The sequence below is a fragment of the Aulonocara sp. 'chitande type north' Nkhata Bay genome, linkage group LG5 (genome assembly GCF_057382095.1).
Source record: "Aulonocara sp. 'chitande type north' Nkhata Bay isolate Kocher_YH1m ecotype deep benthic linkage group LG5, A_spYH_male_GT1.1, whole genome shotgun sequence".
NCBI classification, from domain to species: Eukaryota; Metazoa; Chordata; class Actinopteri; order Cichliformes; family Cichlidae; genus Aulonocara; species Aulonocara sp. 'chitande type north' Nkhata Bay.
This window is the reverse complement of record NC_141348.1, coordinates 39521684-39537588: the sequence shown is the minus strand read 5'-3', so window position 1 is coordinate 39537588 and position 15905 is coordinate 39521684. Positions and strand designations below refer to the sequence as shown.

The 15905-nt window shown below is 42.0% G+C and overlaps 1 protein-coding gene across 8 annotated transcripts in view; it reads left to right on the top strand.

The window, feature by feature from the left end:
- The window catches only part of LOC147331280 (protein CBFA2T2-like), a 37518-nt gene extending 26410 nt beyond the window's left edge, over positions 1-11108 (top strand). For 7 of the 8 annotated variants that reach the window (XM_086293486.1, XM_086293493.1, XM_086293488.1 and 4 more), the window contains exons 2-11: positions 15-173; positions 362-603; positions 696-785; positions 2893-3077; positions 3171-3424; positions 5027-5112; positions 6649-6841; positions 8215-8283; positions 8444-8634; positions 9218-11108. In XM_086293486.1, coding sequence (XP_086149612.1) covers positions 15-173; positions 362-603; positions 696-785; positions 2893-3077; positions 3171-3424; positions 5027-5112; positions 6649-6841; positions 8215-8283; positions 8444-8634; positions 9218-9559 — 1811 coding nt within the window. In that variant the 3' untranslated portion in view covers positions 9560-11108. The remainder of the gene's footprint in view (positions 1-14; positions 174-361; positions 604-695; positions 786-2892; positions 3078-3170; positions 3425-5026; positions 5113-6648; positions 6842-8214; positions 8284-8443; positions 8635-9217) is intronic. The other variant, XM_086293487.1, reaches the window with a different exon arrangement.
- Positions 11109-15905: the final 4797 nt, after the last annotated feature.

The window sequence follows — 15905 nt, the reverse complement described above, 5'->3', positions numbered from 1 at the left end:
TTTCCTCTTTGCAGACAGTAGAGAGAAGAAGAGCCCTGCCATGCCCGGTTCTCCTGTGGATGCTAAGACTCATTCCAGATCAGCCCCCAGCAGCAGCGCCAGCTCCACTATGCCACCCCTACCTTCTGTCAACCCCAGTGGCCCACGACCGGCCTCTTTTTCCACCACAGCATGTAAGAGTAATAATTAAATCTATACTTAAAGAATTTCTCTCATTCTTCCAGCTTGTCTTTTTGTTTCCTCTTCAGTCTTTGTTCCTTTTCACAAACCAAAGTTGTAGACAAGCTGGAGTTGTAACCACACTCAGCAGGGTTTATTTTGATTTCTCTTCTCTTCATGTTGGTTTTCCGTCCTTCCCCAGTGACCAATGGGAATCATCATTCCCCACCAACACTGAATGCAGTGCCATCTCCACCACAGCGTTACAGCAATGGACCGTCCTCTTCCTCTTCCTCATCGCTGGCTAACCAGCAGCTGCCAGCCACCTGTGGGGCACGCCAGCTGAGCAAGCTGAAACGTTTCTTGACCACACTGCAGCAGTTTGGCAACGACATTTCTCCTGAGATTGGAGACAGCGTCCGAAGCCTAGTTCTGGCCCTTGTGGTAAATTCTATGATGGCATACTGAAGAGAAAAACAAGTCAACATTTTATAGAAATGCATTTAAATTTAACCTTCCCTTTTCCTATCTTTTAGAATTCAACAGTTACCATTGAGGAGTTTCACTCACGGCTTCAGGAGGCTACCAACTTCCCCTTACGACCCTTTGTTATTCCTTTTCTCAAGGTAAACATGCCTCCACCCCCTCCTTTTCCCATCTTTCTGTATTTGCTTTGTGCAGTTCTGCATGGAATTACTTCCCTTTTCTTTTCACAACACTAGTGTTCTTCCTCCGTTGAGTTAAATGGTTTTACTCCTTGTGGTGTAAAGTTGCCCATCAGATAGTTGCCTAAGTGTAGTTTTGTTAATTGAATTGGCCATTTCAGGTTCAAAGTAACTGTCAAGATTTACGTGTTGACTTGACAAGCAACAGATGACTGTGTGTTAACAGCCTCTTGAGCCCCTCTGTAACCAGGGAAGTCTGCAAGTGTATACTTTTAGTAGCTCCTTGCAGTAAAGCATCCCATAAATCTTGTATAACTGGACTTCAAGCTATAAAAAGCGGCTTTTTTTTACACTTACTTCTTGGTTATCTCTGGAGCCCTTCCGTCTGTCTAAATCCTTGATTATAGTCTCTTGTGGACAGCTATTCATTCCTTTTATACTTCTTTGAAGTCCGCTGCCTGGGGAGCATACATATTTCGTGCATTGTGATGTAAATTTTACACGGACGAGTCCGCACAGTCACGAAAAACAGGCAGGCATTTGGACATCTGCATGCACCATCGCACTCAATAGGTGATGATAAAAATGTACATTTCTCAGACGTTTGCGGACACTATCTTACTTGCGAATGGGGAAAAAGTTAAACAAGACTTTTGGTGGCTGAGACAAGAGTGCTCTGTTTTTGTTGTTCTACTGATTTATTGCAATGATGTGGCGTTCTCACTATTTAATAGCAACTGCTGGAGTCTCTCTTAAGAGAGCAGTTGGGACAAGATCTATAGAAAAGACAGAGAAGTGGATGAGAAGGAGAGAGGGAAAAGTGGGAACTCGGAAGTGTGAAACATGCCTATAAAGTGTTCCCTTCCTTTTTTATGGTCTCCACTGCGCCATATGGAGCCGTTGTCCCGTTAAAAGAGCATTCAGCTGCCAAGGCGCCGCCAATCTAGCATCCGCCCTGCTGAAGCCCAGAGAACCCGATGCTCAACTGACACATAGCACATGTGTCCGCTAGCTGGGGCCCCAGGGAAAGAAGGGATGCAGAGGAGCATGGGAAACAGGAAAAAAAGGAGAGCCCAGGGATATTATAGAGAGGCGATCGTAAAGCAGAAGTGTCTGCGTCTATAGGGGAACTACAAGCGATACTGTAAGGATCAGCTCACTGAGGCATAGAGGAATGTTTGTTTCAATGGACAAAAAGAGGTCTTTGCAGAGTAGTAAAGTGATGTTTAACTAATACTATATGTAGTTTCAAATACTAAATAACAATAAGAGGTCAGTCACAAAATGAAAACGGCTGGTTATTTAGTTGGTTGCTCAAGAAGAGAGAGAGGAGGGAGCAAGGAAGTGGTGTAATTGCAAACACACTGAAGTCTGTTCCTAATTAGGGAAACGCAGGGAACAAAAGAGAGATGGAAAGATTGGATGGAGACAGTCCCAGATAAATACAAAAAAAAACTGAGGGGATGAGGAATTAGGGAGAAGTCTGTGTATCATTTGTTTTGAAATGTTTCTAAATTTCTAAGCCTCTGTATCATCACGCATACCTTTGCTGTGACCAACACATTATGCTCTGCACACATGCTGCTTGCAAGAGGTTCATAACCAACATCAGTTGCAGCTTAGAAAACTCTGATTTTCATTTGAATTAGGAAAGCCGCAGCCTCCTTGGAGGCAGCTGGAGAACAGCACCCAGACACAGATCTAGCCTTACAGCCAGACCCCAAGGAGTCACTGCCCCCCTTAAAACCAATTTTCTTCCAGCCAGGCGTCTTCCCCAGGAGGCAGATCTGCACTGTATCTGTTGGCTCTGTTGCAGCATGAACGTAGTCTGTCTAGGATAGTTCTGGTGTGTTTGGTCCAGATCTCCCCTCCTGTTTGTCACTATCAGGTTTTCTGGTGTTTCTCTCTTTCTGTCTGCGTTCGTCTTTGAATGAGTAAAATCAATGCTCATTGATATAGGAGCGAGTAGTGGCCAAAGTCTACTTATACATGGGTTCAATGTGCTCTATGAAAATAACTACCTGCAAATCATAATCAAACTTAACAAGTATAATTTCTTTCTTGTCAGGCAAACCTCCCTTTGCTGCAGAGGGAGTTGCTCCACTGTGCACGGGCAGCCAAGCAGACCCCAGCTCAGTACTTGTCCCAGCATGAGCACCTCCTGCTAAGCACCACTCTGGCATCTTCTCCAGACTCCTCTGAGCTCCTGATGGAGCCTCCAGAGCCTGGAACCAAGAGACACAGCCCAAGCAGGTTAGATAAATGCATAAAAAAGAGCTATAATACATAGAGTATATAGGTAAACAGTGAGAGAGCTACATTAAATCACTCCTGTCTTCCCCTCAGGGCTAAAGAGAACGGTTTCCGTGAACGCCCACCTGTAGCTATGGAGCCTGCCGCAAAGCGGATTTGCACCATCAGCCCAGCTCCCCGACACAGCCCTGCTCACCCATTGCCACTGACCGCCCAGCTTCACCCGACCCCTCCACCCTTGCAGCATTACGCCCTGGATGACATCGCAGCACCTCACATCCTGCACCGTGAGCACAGCCAACGTGTTTTGGAGATCCGCGAACTCAAAGACAGGCCACGACTTCCTGGTATGTGATGCAAACTCAGTGTAAGGATATTCCCGATGAACTTCATTTCTGAAGTTGTTTCCAGTCTACATTGTGGGTGATAAGGTGATGCATATTCAGTCTCAGTTGTAGCCTTTGTGGCAGCAGTGAATAAGTGTTGTAGGCATCCTTGTGAACCAAATATACAAGTGTGTGGTGTCAAACTTGTTTGCACATTTCTGTAGAACATCCGTACAACAGAACTTTATTGGCTCTTTACAGTAGTTTGAATGCAAGTAGCTGCTAACCATATTTAGAAATGAACATACTTGCATGAAGACAGATGCACACAAATATCATATTCTATATGTGATAATGGGTGGTCTGTGTGTTTGTGTAGGCAAGACCCATATATCTCAGGAGTCCACGTATGTATATAAACAGAGCCATACTGTCCAGGCAGGGAGAGCTGGATGTACTCTGGTGTATATCTAGCCTTCATTTGGGGCTTGTCAGCACTCAGTGGAAACATCGGTAGCACACATACACACATACAGACACACACCTTGATATGTTCCTGGTAGAGGTGCTGTGTTTATGAGTCCTTAGTCCCCTGTCTGACAGCCTCCCGACCGCCTGCCGCCACTTAACTCATAGGCACACACACTCACGCATAAACACATCAGTCCACACACTGGTGGCTTTGAACTGATGGACACTGATGAGAACCAGAAGTAGCGAAGATGTTGAGAAGGCAGTGTGCATGAGGGTATCATTGCTCTCCTAAACAACCCTTGTGTGCTGGGTCTTGTTGGCTCTTTCTTACCAAATTTTTAAGAGATTGTGGTTTGCATCTTTGTAGACAGCGTGGGTCTACTTGCATGAACATGTGGATGTTTTTTAGCCTCTGTGTGAGTACAAACTTGTGTGCAAACGCTGATTACTGTTAAATGTATTTGGATATTGCTGATGTCACAGTGTAATGACTGGATTTGAATCAGATTAGCTTTGTTTTTGTGTGTGTGTGCGTGTAGCCGTAATAGTCTACAATGAGTGTCAGAACGGCTGGTTGTGTTTAGAAGTGGAGCCACTCCACTCAGCCTGAGTGTCTCCCTACTGGAATGCTGTGAGCTCCAGGAGGGGAGGTGCTAAGGGAGACGTTTTGGGTGTATGTGAGTGTGTGGTTGACAGCTGACTTCCAGATGTGTGCAAGCTCTGGAGCTCTGGGCGCTGGGAGTCTGTTTTATATCACAGGGGTCTCTTTTTCACTTTCGCTCAATCTTTGTTTCTCACTGTCCCTTTATCTTCTTGCCTCTGCATGTTCACTTGCCCTCAATCAAGACATGAACAAAAATAAAATAAATAAAACTCCTTTTGTCATCCTTAATTGTCGTGTGTTCGAGTTTTAGCTAATTGCCTCGATTTAGTACTTTTAAATTTGTTTAGTTTCTCATGGTGGGAAATGATAAAATTGTCTTTAAGTTTAATGTAAATATGTTTTTTGTAATTTTAACAGAAGCACTTATTTACCATATATAGACATGCGTAGGTGTTTTTGACTCACTGTCACTTGTGGCTTCTCTTGCATTAAGAAGAATGTTAATCATGATGGCCTGTGGTTTGTCTTGTGTGTGATTCAATCAGGCACTAATGGGGGCTACCGTGAGGAGCCAGTGGACCACAGACTGACAGACAGAGAGTGGGCTGATGAATGGAGGCATCTGGACCATGTAAGTCTGCGGACAGACACCACTGGTGCTGTTGACTTTTGATACAGAAAGAATGTGATTTGTTTTACTGGGGTTTACCACTAAAGCAATCTATCACAGCTTAAAAGCACACATAATCGGCAGGCCAGAACTTTCTGATAAGACATCATTGGTTTATAAGCTGCAATTAATTTATTTGGTATGGGTTCAAACATGTTATTGGGGGTTCATTATTAAACTTATTATTATTATTATTATTAGCTGTTAAGGGGAACTTTTCATGATGTAGGAAATGCTCCCTCAGCAAGACACTTTTCTGTCATGAATCGCTGTGCGGCAGGCGGGAGTTGGACCCAAAATGCAGGACTCACAGACTCGAGGGAATGAACTCAAAACACAGCTTTATTTGCCGGTAGAACAAACATACAAACTAAACTAAACTGGGAAGCCACAAACTAAGAACTCACAGCGAGACACAGGGAGATCCACACACAGCATGAGGGACGACGTCACGCCGAACAGAGGGAGACGCAGACAGAAATACACAGAGGGTAAACGAGGAAAGTGGGAACACACGGGGAACACAGGTGACACTGATAATCATAACGAGACAGGGCGGGGTGAACTGAACATGACATGTACGGGCGTGAGAGTCACAAAGTAAACAGGAAGTGCACAGAGGTTCAGACAGGAGGAGAGAGAGCACGGGGAAAACACAGACATAACGGGCTGGGGAAACATGAAACAACCACAAAGGGAGACGAGGGCTCATAAATACACAGGGCACACAGGGGGGGGAGAGAGAGCACGGGGAGAACTTGGACATAATGGGCAGGGGAAACATGGAATAAAACATAAGGAGAGACGAGGGCTCACAGATACACAGAGGGGCACACAGGGGGTAAAAGCCATGAAGGGAAAACACTTAGGGAACAACACAACAGGGCAACTCAGAAAACATGGCCTAAATAAGGAACAAAATACAAACATACAAGAAAACTAAGAACACTGGGCCAACATGGCCCAGGACCATGACACTTTTCCATAGGTACCTATTGAAATAATAGACTGTATGATTGTGTGATTTATTGGCAAAAAAGGCTTGTAGGTAATTTGAAGTAAAATATAAATATAAAGTCAAGAAAGGGTTATGCAATAGGTCTGTGAATGTGGACGTTAATGAGTTTCTTAATGGATTGTGATTAAGACATCCTGAACTACCTTTCCAGGAGATAAATGGTCAGGTTATTGAAAAGGTTACAAGAAGAAGAAACATAGCAAAGACACAAAAGTTTGCTGGGAAATTACAATTATTAACATAAGTCAATGTGTTTTAGGCATTAAAACAAGGTATTTATGTTTAACTGCTTACTGGGATGAAATTCTATCAAGTCAAGGAGATGGTTTGTGAAACTGGTTCTTGATTTGATGATATAAGTACTTTTTGAAACTTCAGACATAGCTATTAAATAGTTGCTTAATGATGTAAGATTTAAATAATTCCTCAAGTAGCTAAAAGCGATCTCAATTAATAAAATTTTGTTTGTCGTCATCAAGGTGTTGAACTGTATTGTGGACATGGTAGAAAAGACACGGCGGTCAGTGAGCGTTCTCAGACGATGCCAGGAGTCAGATCGTGAGGAGCTTAACTACTGGAGACGACGTTCGAGCGAGCAGGAAGACCCGCGCAAAGGAGGACCGGCATCTGCTCCATTCTCCAAGACGCACAGCCCTCACTCTTCTGAGTCAGGTGGGCACCGCTGTTTTTTGGGGTTTCGCTTTTGTCAGGGACCAATAACTTTTCATTGTTTACGCTTGCTGCTTTACTACAGTAAATGTTTCATGATTTTCAGAAAGAAGCCAAATTTATATAATGCGTGATGTTGCACATGCTCTAAACTTCATATTTAACCTGCTAGTAACATGTAACATGCAGAAGCCCAGTTTTTTGGGGGGTTAATTAATTAATTATCCCTTAACATCTACTATGTTTTGGGTGTTGGAAACTGCTTTAAGGATTAACAGTTCAATTCGGGTTAAAAGACTGATGTTTCCATTTCCTTTTAAAAGTGTTATTTATTGTGAGATCAGTTCATTAAATGAACTTTAGAATGGGTAAGCAAATGTCTTTTCTAAAGAAATATAACCATGGGTTGTTCACTCTGGGATAATGATGCTAGATAAACTACAAGCATTGTGAATAATAGCACATAATGATCTGGACATTCTGAGATTAATTTAGGCGATGCAAATGTCCAGTCATTTCTGTTTCATAGTCATTACATCATCTAGTGGTCATTAATAGAACTGCGCCGAAGTCACACGTCAGCGTGTTAGTGAGTCCATCCACAGTTAGTCCCTCAGTCTGCTGTGTACTGGCAGTGTTCTTTCTGCGTGCCAGCCTTGCCATCCCCCTGCTGCTCCATAGTCACAGACAGGTGCCAGGATTGGCCTCCGCCATATCGGCCACAGAAGGGCCGTCCTGCCGTCCTGCAGGCACAGAGACCCAGAGCTAGCTGACTCGCCAGAGCACCATCTGGGCTCCCAGTCGGAAAGCCTGCCTGCTTGCCCAGGCTTGGTCTGCTATAGTGGGGGTGTATAAAGGCTTGGTGAAAGAGAAGGGATGTAAATGAAGGCAAAAAGAGAAAGAGGTGGCGAGATCAGCTGTGAGTGATGGAGAAAGAAGCGGAAAAAGGAGATAAGAAAGGCAACAGTATTAGAGAGGCAGAGCCCAGTAGTGAGTTAGGAATGAATTACGATTCAGGGAGACAGATTTGAGGGAAGAAACAGAGTATTGACACAGCTTGATGGTCTGCATTTCTCTCCAAGCCAAACACATTCCTTTCTGAAGCTGTCAGATCGCAGATGCGTCCAGGACTCTGATAACTAACAATAACATTGGTTGTGTGGCCTAGATATTCGGAATTGTTTGCACCAGTGACAGAATAAATGTCAAGATGACAAAGAAACTATTACTGTCTGTCTATCAGGCCTTTTCTTTTATATGCCCCCATCACCTTCAAGGAGTGTCAGCCCCAGTATAAATAAATGAAAATAAATAAATAAATGAAGTTTCAAAGCCCCGGCAGGTGCTAATTGCTTCCGTTTCTGCCTCCCCTGCAGACTCTCAGCGTGATTTTGCTCCACGGCCAGGCTCAGCATATGTTACAGATGAAATCTGGAGAAAAGCTGGTAAGAACATGAAACAAAATTAGTATAAAGACTCAACCAGTTGTTGCATTTACAAAGTAATATTTTGACACACTTAGCAGATTGCTGTGTGCTTTACTTATGCAAGTGTGCACAGTAAAAACAAGGTGAGCCCCACCTAAATCTCTTGTCTTCTCTATAGAAGAAGCGGTGAATGAAGTTAAGCGTCAGGCCATGGAAGAGGTTCAGAAAGCTGTAGCAGAGGCTGAGCAGAAAGCATTTGAGATGATTGCTGCTGAGAGGGCCAAGATGGAAAAGACTGTGGCTGAGGCCAAGCGGAAGGCTCAAGAAGATGCCATCATGGTCATTAATGAACAAGAGGACTCCAGTGAGGTGAGCAAGAACTGCAGAGAAACTACAGCAACAAGATGTGTGTGTGTGTATATATGTGTGTGTACATATATGTGTGTTTTATATGTATGTATGTATGCATGCATGCATGCATGCATGCACTTAAACTTCCAAGTATGCATAATTTAGAGTTACAGTCTTTTGGGCATTTTTAATAGCAATTACAGATTAATAGTGTAATAAAGCAATAACAGTGGTGCAAATGACTAGATTAAAGTGGAAAAAGGCACTGTGTTTATCGTGATGATTCCACACATAGATTTTTCTGAACATGTTGAAGGGCCTCACATGATTTAGTAAAGAGTCCATATGGGACTCGGTGGGAGGGCAGAAAAATTACTCAAAATGAATGCTTTAGTTGCTGAATCTGCTGAGACAGCTGTATGCATACAAGTTCACAATGATTACTCCAATTCATTGCTGCGTTTGCTTCTGCTGCCCCCAAATGGTCCAACAAATTACTGTAGTTTTGTTTTGTAAGGGGTTTATTTAAAAATGAAAGAATACAAATGCAGTTTGTACAAGTGAGAGATAGAAATGAACTATATCTTTCCTCTCTCATTAGTGTTGCTGGAACTGTGGTCGCAAAGCTAGCGAGACGTGCAGCGGCTGCAACGCCGCTCGCTACTGTGGGTCTTTCTGCCAGCACAAAGACTGGGAGAGGCATCACCTCATCTGCAGCCCAGGACTTCAGGCTCAACCCAAACCGGTACCTGCAAGCAGAGTGGCTGCCGTGGCTACAGCAGCACCGGCCGCCACCGTCGTGTCTCCTGTTGGTCTGGCTGGGGTCAAAGTTCCTGACAGTGTGCCTTCAGTCTGCAGTCCAGGTGGGGAGAAGGCTTCAGTCGCTTCGCGTTCATCCACTCCCTCCACCCCTGCCTCGGCCCCTGAGACGAACGGACACTAGGAGGCAAAGGACCTTGGCGGTGCATGTGTCACCTACCCTCTTCAAAAACCGGGAAGAACTGAAACAGCAGCATGAGGGAACTATTTGTGGGTTAAGTTAGGATAACAGATTTTTCAACATACTCTTTGGCAGATAAAAAAGGACAGATTATGGATGACTGTTTGAGTGATATGTCAACTGGGACTTTGGCTTTGGCAAAGAACAGAAGGACTCCTCTTGAATGCATTAATTGGATGAACAGATCTCCCTAGCAGATGGAAACGTGTTTCTCATCGTCCAAAAACCAAAATCTTGGATGTGTGAGGAGTGGAAAAAAACTGATTGATCTCCGTTTGTTCTCTGGTGGCAGCGTGGAAGTTATGAAAGGGAGGCATACGAGAACAAACACAGGAGATTAAAGAACAATGAGGTATAAAGATATTTCCCCCCATGTACCAATATCCTCACTTTGATGTGTATAAATCTAAGCTTGGGAGGAGGTGGTGGTAATTGTAAACAGTGTAATAGTACCAGCGCTAAAACATCTGTCTTCGTCCTGTAGGAAAAATCTGACCGTAGACCACGGAAGAGCCGTCTCCGCAGCTCCGGTGTATACATAAATATTTGCTCGCCAATCTTGTCAGATTATCATATGTGTGAATGTGTGTCAAAGAGTCGTGCTGTCGGTGAATATTGTAAAGCATATGATTATTTTTGTCAAAGCAATACTGAAATATTGTTCAGGTATTTCAAGACCTTTGCATCACCAAAGTCGCTAAAGAGAAAGTTATTGTAATTGCTTGTAACTGTGTTTGTGAAAAAGAGATAATACTACACTAACGCCCACACGTCATATTTACTTTAAAAAAAAAGTTAAACTCTGGTCATTACTTTTTTTTTTTTGCCATTTCCAATCATTAGAAGGAACACAGGCAAAGTGATGGTGGTGGATCCAGTAAGCACAGAAACATTCAGTTTGGGCGTTTCTCTGGCTGCAATTTCACTTTGGCACTTGTTCATATCACCAGCTGTGTATGGCAGGTCAGATGTTGCTCAGAACACCTCCACCACTGTAATATTTGCATCAGGGGACAGGAGTGGTATGCTTTCCAGCACCGTTTCCAACAAATACAGGTATTAAGCTATGAAAACGAAATCCGTTTCACTTCAGCTGAAATTTTCACTGATGCTGACAACGCCGTGGTGAAGGTGCAGAGCGCTGACTCTGTCCCACAGAGAATCTCAGGAGCTTAACTGTATTTGTATGTACAGACCGTTCTTGTTCTTTTGTAACAATGAAACCTTGTATAACTTGACGGTTAGGTGAAAGTCAGATGTTTAGTGTGGAAATTTGATTTATGGTACTCTGCTGTTACAACTGAAACTTGCTTGTTTCCATGTGTTGTAAGATGACTTTGTAAAGAATATTATGAGAGAATGCCTTTATTTTGTGAGCCACAATTTTTCCTCTTCATTCTTTGAACATGTTTTTTTTGTTATGAGACATAACTTCATATGGAAATCATATCTTGACATGAAGTATGAAATAAAGAAGTAGAGTTACTTCAAAGCGTTTCCCTGATGTTTGTGCTCATTTTTAGAAATATGCAAAAAAAAAAGGTCTTCCTGGTAATATGCGATAAAGTAAAATGTGTCTATTAATAGAGGTGTCATATATACTCGGTTGACACTGAATTAAGAAATTCTCCTTTTTTCACATAATCACAATCAGCTGCAAATGTTAATGTACGATATTAGAGAGTAGTAGTGAATAAAACGGCTCCTATGTATAAAATATGACTACATAAGTTATTTGGTCATGATATAAGGTATTTTTCTACAATTAGTCAAATAATAGATAATAATAGCAGTAATGAAAGTGCTAAACTGGAGTTCTGAGGTTCTTTCAAAAAGCTGCATGGCAGTGAATTTTATATCCTCTTTGTCTCTTTATTGAATCATTCAGTGAGTCCAGTTTAAAAATGCAAGACACATCTTTGAAGTCTGAAGGTACAAAGTAATGAAGTAAGCTCTTGGTGAGAACGGACTACTCTAAAGTGGGTTGAGTTAAAGTTCTGCCATGTATTATGTATAATGTTTTCCACCTTTGAATTCGATTAATATTCTAGTGATTTTACTGAAGAACAAATGTAGAATCACGGGAGATTGTGATTCAACGATTTTGTCATTGTCACGTTTAAAGAAATGCAACTCTAAAAAAAAAAAAGGAAAACTGAGATTGATGCAATAACACACATTACCACAAGGTGGCAGTGTAATCCCTATGTTGATAGTGAAGCCTCTTGATTTCGGTTTAGAAGATTCGGTATGTGGATGAGTCCATTGCAGAATTGTAGTTGTTACAAAAGTATCAAAAAAACTACTAAAAACATGCAAAATATTGTTCGATATATTGCATATTACTAGGAAATAATATTTAAGGCCTAGAAGACAAAATGTCAGTTGGTCACTGCTCTCTCATCTTGTAACTAAACTCACTATTTGCAAAGCAGCTAATAAGCAGAGTAGCTGCAAGGAACACTGAAAAGTAAACTAAAAAAGTATACTTTTACATTATATAAATCATATATTTCAAATCTAAAGCAATCGCTTGACTGATGCTATGATCCTTATTGTCAAAGTAGCTGCAAGAACTAAATTATAGGCACATGTTACGAACTTGTATGTCCATGTGTTTGTTTGTGCAGGTGTTGTGTTTTTTCTATGTTAATTTAGCTGTGCCAGGGCCCTGTTCCGATTGGTGCGTGGATATACTGCCCCGGCGTGATTGGATCCAGCTGGAGGACCCGCCCATTAAAAGGAGGCTGGAGTGCTACAGCGGTAGAGGTCCTCGCGTTTCTCCTCATCACCCAGCAGTAGTCCTGTGGTAGCCGCTGGCTGCAGTATACGCTTGAAAGTTGTGGAAGTGGAGTGGGTAGGGGTGAGCTGCCGTTTCTTTTGATCACCCGTTTTCTCCTGTTTTGAGTTAGTTAAGGAGGTTAGACTCTGTCTTTATTTTTGACTTTGTTTTGGTAAGGTCAGGGGTGCGGGATTTGTGTAGGTTTGTTTTGTTTATTGTTTTGGCCTTGGCTCACCCTGAAGTGTTGACACTCCCGTTTTGGTTCTCTTTATTCACATTGTAAATAAATCACCTCACATCTAACGGATTTGTTTCGTGTGACTGCTTGGGTCTTGGGGGGGAAGCGAGTGCCTCGCTCATGTTATGGCCTGGCCCTAGACGGGTCGTAACACACAATATAGACAGTCTTCTTAACTGCTGACCTTCCACTAAGCAGGGATTTCTGTTCGTTTGCCTTGTCCTACTGACTTTAAGTATTAGTAGTAATAGTATGATTATAAAGAGATTTTGTTGCTCATTAGTTGAAAGGAAAATTAAACATTACCTCATCTCTACATGTAACAGGATGCTCAGTATATTAATTCCCAGTATAACTGGGAATCAATAAAGACGTTTATGTGTACTGTGTAGGAGCACTCCCTATTTAGACATGAAACTGTTTCTGCTGCTTCTGTAAATACTATTCTTTTGTTCTGTTTTGCATATCCAATGTTATTTTTGGACTAATTTTCCATGAGTTTCTAGCTCTTGCACTACAAGTATGCTAGAAGAAAAAGTAGAATCAGCAAGCAATCACAGTAGTGATAGTGTCAGACTGTTTGTGTACATGTGCCAGTCTTTGTTGTGGATAGAGGGGCATCTCTGTGTGTGGTTAGCTTGCTTCTTGGCTCTCTCACCACACTGTTGTAGTGCTTGTGGGGAGATACTGGCTTAATTATGTGTCTGGTTTCTGTCCCAACTTTTTGCCTGAGGCATATTAATAGAAGTCACTTAGGATTCATCATCTTTTTCAGAACTTTCCTTAGAGACAACTCACATTCCCTCCATCCTAGTCTGTCTGCCCTTTGATAAAATTTGCTAATGGTTTTTGACAGCACGCTATTATCAACACTTAGTATTGTTCAAGGTCAGCAGTGCTTTACAGTAATCTACTCGGAAACCCGTTTTTGTACTTTGCTAGTGCTGTGCTTGACCTGCATCAGCCGCTGCATGAAATTTAGCTTCATATCCTAATCTATGTAAATCTAACTGCATGGGCTAATAAATTCCACTCATAGCAGAACCCAAGTGAGTATGAGTCTTTAAGTCAACGAGGACAAGTGACTCAGTATTTCAGAGGCAAGATGCCCTCTGAACACGTTACCTCCCACACAATCAAGTCTCCAGCTCGAAAGAAATGGAGATACTGAGGCATGAAATGGGACAACAGCTGCTGCATTTTCAACTTTGTCCCCAAGCCTAGGTATTTCTGAGCAGGTTACAGCTCAAGACGGCAGACATACACAACAAATGTACAATGATTGATGTATAAATCTGTGAAGACAATATTTTTATTTTTATGTAGAGCTTTTGCTTGTCTGTTTATTTTTATTTATTTATTTTTATTTATTTATTTGTTTATTTGGGGGGTTGGGTTCCTTGTTAGAGATCAGGTTTCTAAGAGAAGAAACATTGGCAGACAATATTTAAAATTTCTGACAGTCGTACCTTTATTATTTTGCGTTGACATTGTTTAAACTTTTCTGCTATCCACCATAAACCAGAAGGGAAAAATACAGAGAGGTGGCACAGGATTTGACTTTAGGTGCCTTTTGAGTGTTGCCTTCAGCAAAAGAACGTAACATAGGTGGGGAGGGGGGACTGAAAAGAGAACAATGAAACGGGACAACAGATGTCGTTTGGTCACCTTAGCCCTAGCCCTTGGCTTTTTGAAGTGATGAGCTGTGTTTGCACACATCAGAGCCAAGGGCACCTGCCTGAAAGAGCATAAAAAGACCCTTTTTTCTATGCTGCTCTGAAGGAGATGAGCACAGAGAGGCGGCGGCAGCATTCTTCGGATTCAAAATAACAGTACAAGGTTTTAAATTTCACTTTGGCTATTCATTGGTGTCCCTTTCAACACAAAGAGAAACATGTTTCACAACCTGGAATTTAATTAAAGGAAACTAGTACTTTAGTAAAGAAATGATAGAGTACATAAATATGTTAGAGCTCACTGTCCATCTTTTTGTTTATTAAAACCATTGCAGTGAGTAATATTTCAAACCAGAAATATATATAAACTAAAACCTATTAAAATGAAAGAAGCACTCCCGAGCTCATGTTATTTCTGTATCATGCTGGCATATGTAGTGTGACTGCAAGGAGAAATCCCCTGATGCTCAAGGGTTGTATTCTGAATGAATAACACATACCCCTGTGGTTTCTGTATATACATTGCTCATCCACTGCGTCTGCTTGCACAGAATCCCAATTGTCTGTAAAAATGGCATAGACAATCCCTGCTGTACCTCAAAAATAGACAATAAATAAGGTGACCTACCTTATTTATTGTCTATTTTTGCATCCACTGTCTGTGCAGTGAAGAATCAGCAGAACTCATTTCTCTTGTGCTGCAGGAGTTAAAGAGGAGCTGGATATATTCTGTTGAAGACTGCAGAAGAAATGCGGATACTATCTTTAATAAACCTCAAAAAATGCACAAATCAAACCTCTTGCATATAGTGATCAGTTTGGCCAATTCAGTGTATTGACTTTTATTAATAAGTTAATTATTTCTACATCTAATATTTGCCATGGGTCTTCAATTAAACTAACACAGAATATCCAGGGGCTAAGGGGGACCTTTTCAGTCATGTTAAAGAAGAAAAACCCAGAAACCATCACTGCCTTCATCATCTGGATAGGGAACTTCCCAGACTGGAATTCCAGAATGACAGAGATGTTGCTGAATCTATTGTACCTGAAATAGCTGGGTCATGCCCTGGTCATGTCACACATGAAAAGGAGAGCTATTGAAGTTACGTTCCAAGCTCTAATCTGAGCAGCTATGACCCTTGTAGGAGTGAGGAAAACTCCACCCAGCTGACTACCCAGTACTCAGCTGGAATATCCTTTCATCAAAGGTTACTCCTGAAACAGGCAGGAAGGTGCTGTTTGCATAGCACAAGGCAAATTGGTAGCTGTCTTTTGTGTCCAGTTAGCTTTAGTTGTTTTTGGTCATTTCTGGTCTTTGTACTGTGAGAGCTTGGTTTGTATTGCCAGCAGTAAGTCAAACTGGGCAGAGGAGGATGCATTTTGTCACAACTTTTCTTCATAATATTTATGGATAGAATTTCTATGTGCTGTCACTGGGTAGAGGAAGGAGGCTTTGGTGGTTTCATCTCGGCTTTTTGGAGATCATGCAGTTAGCTTCATCAATTCATGACCTTCAGCTTGTACTGGGATGTTTTGCAGCTGAGTGTGTGGTTTTTGTCGCAGATGAGAATAAGCTCCTCCAAGTCCAAG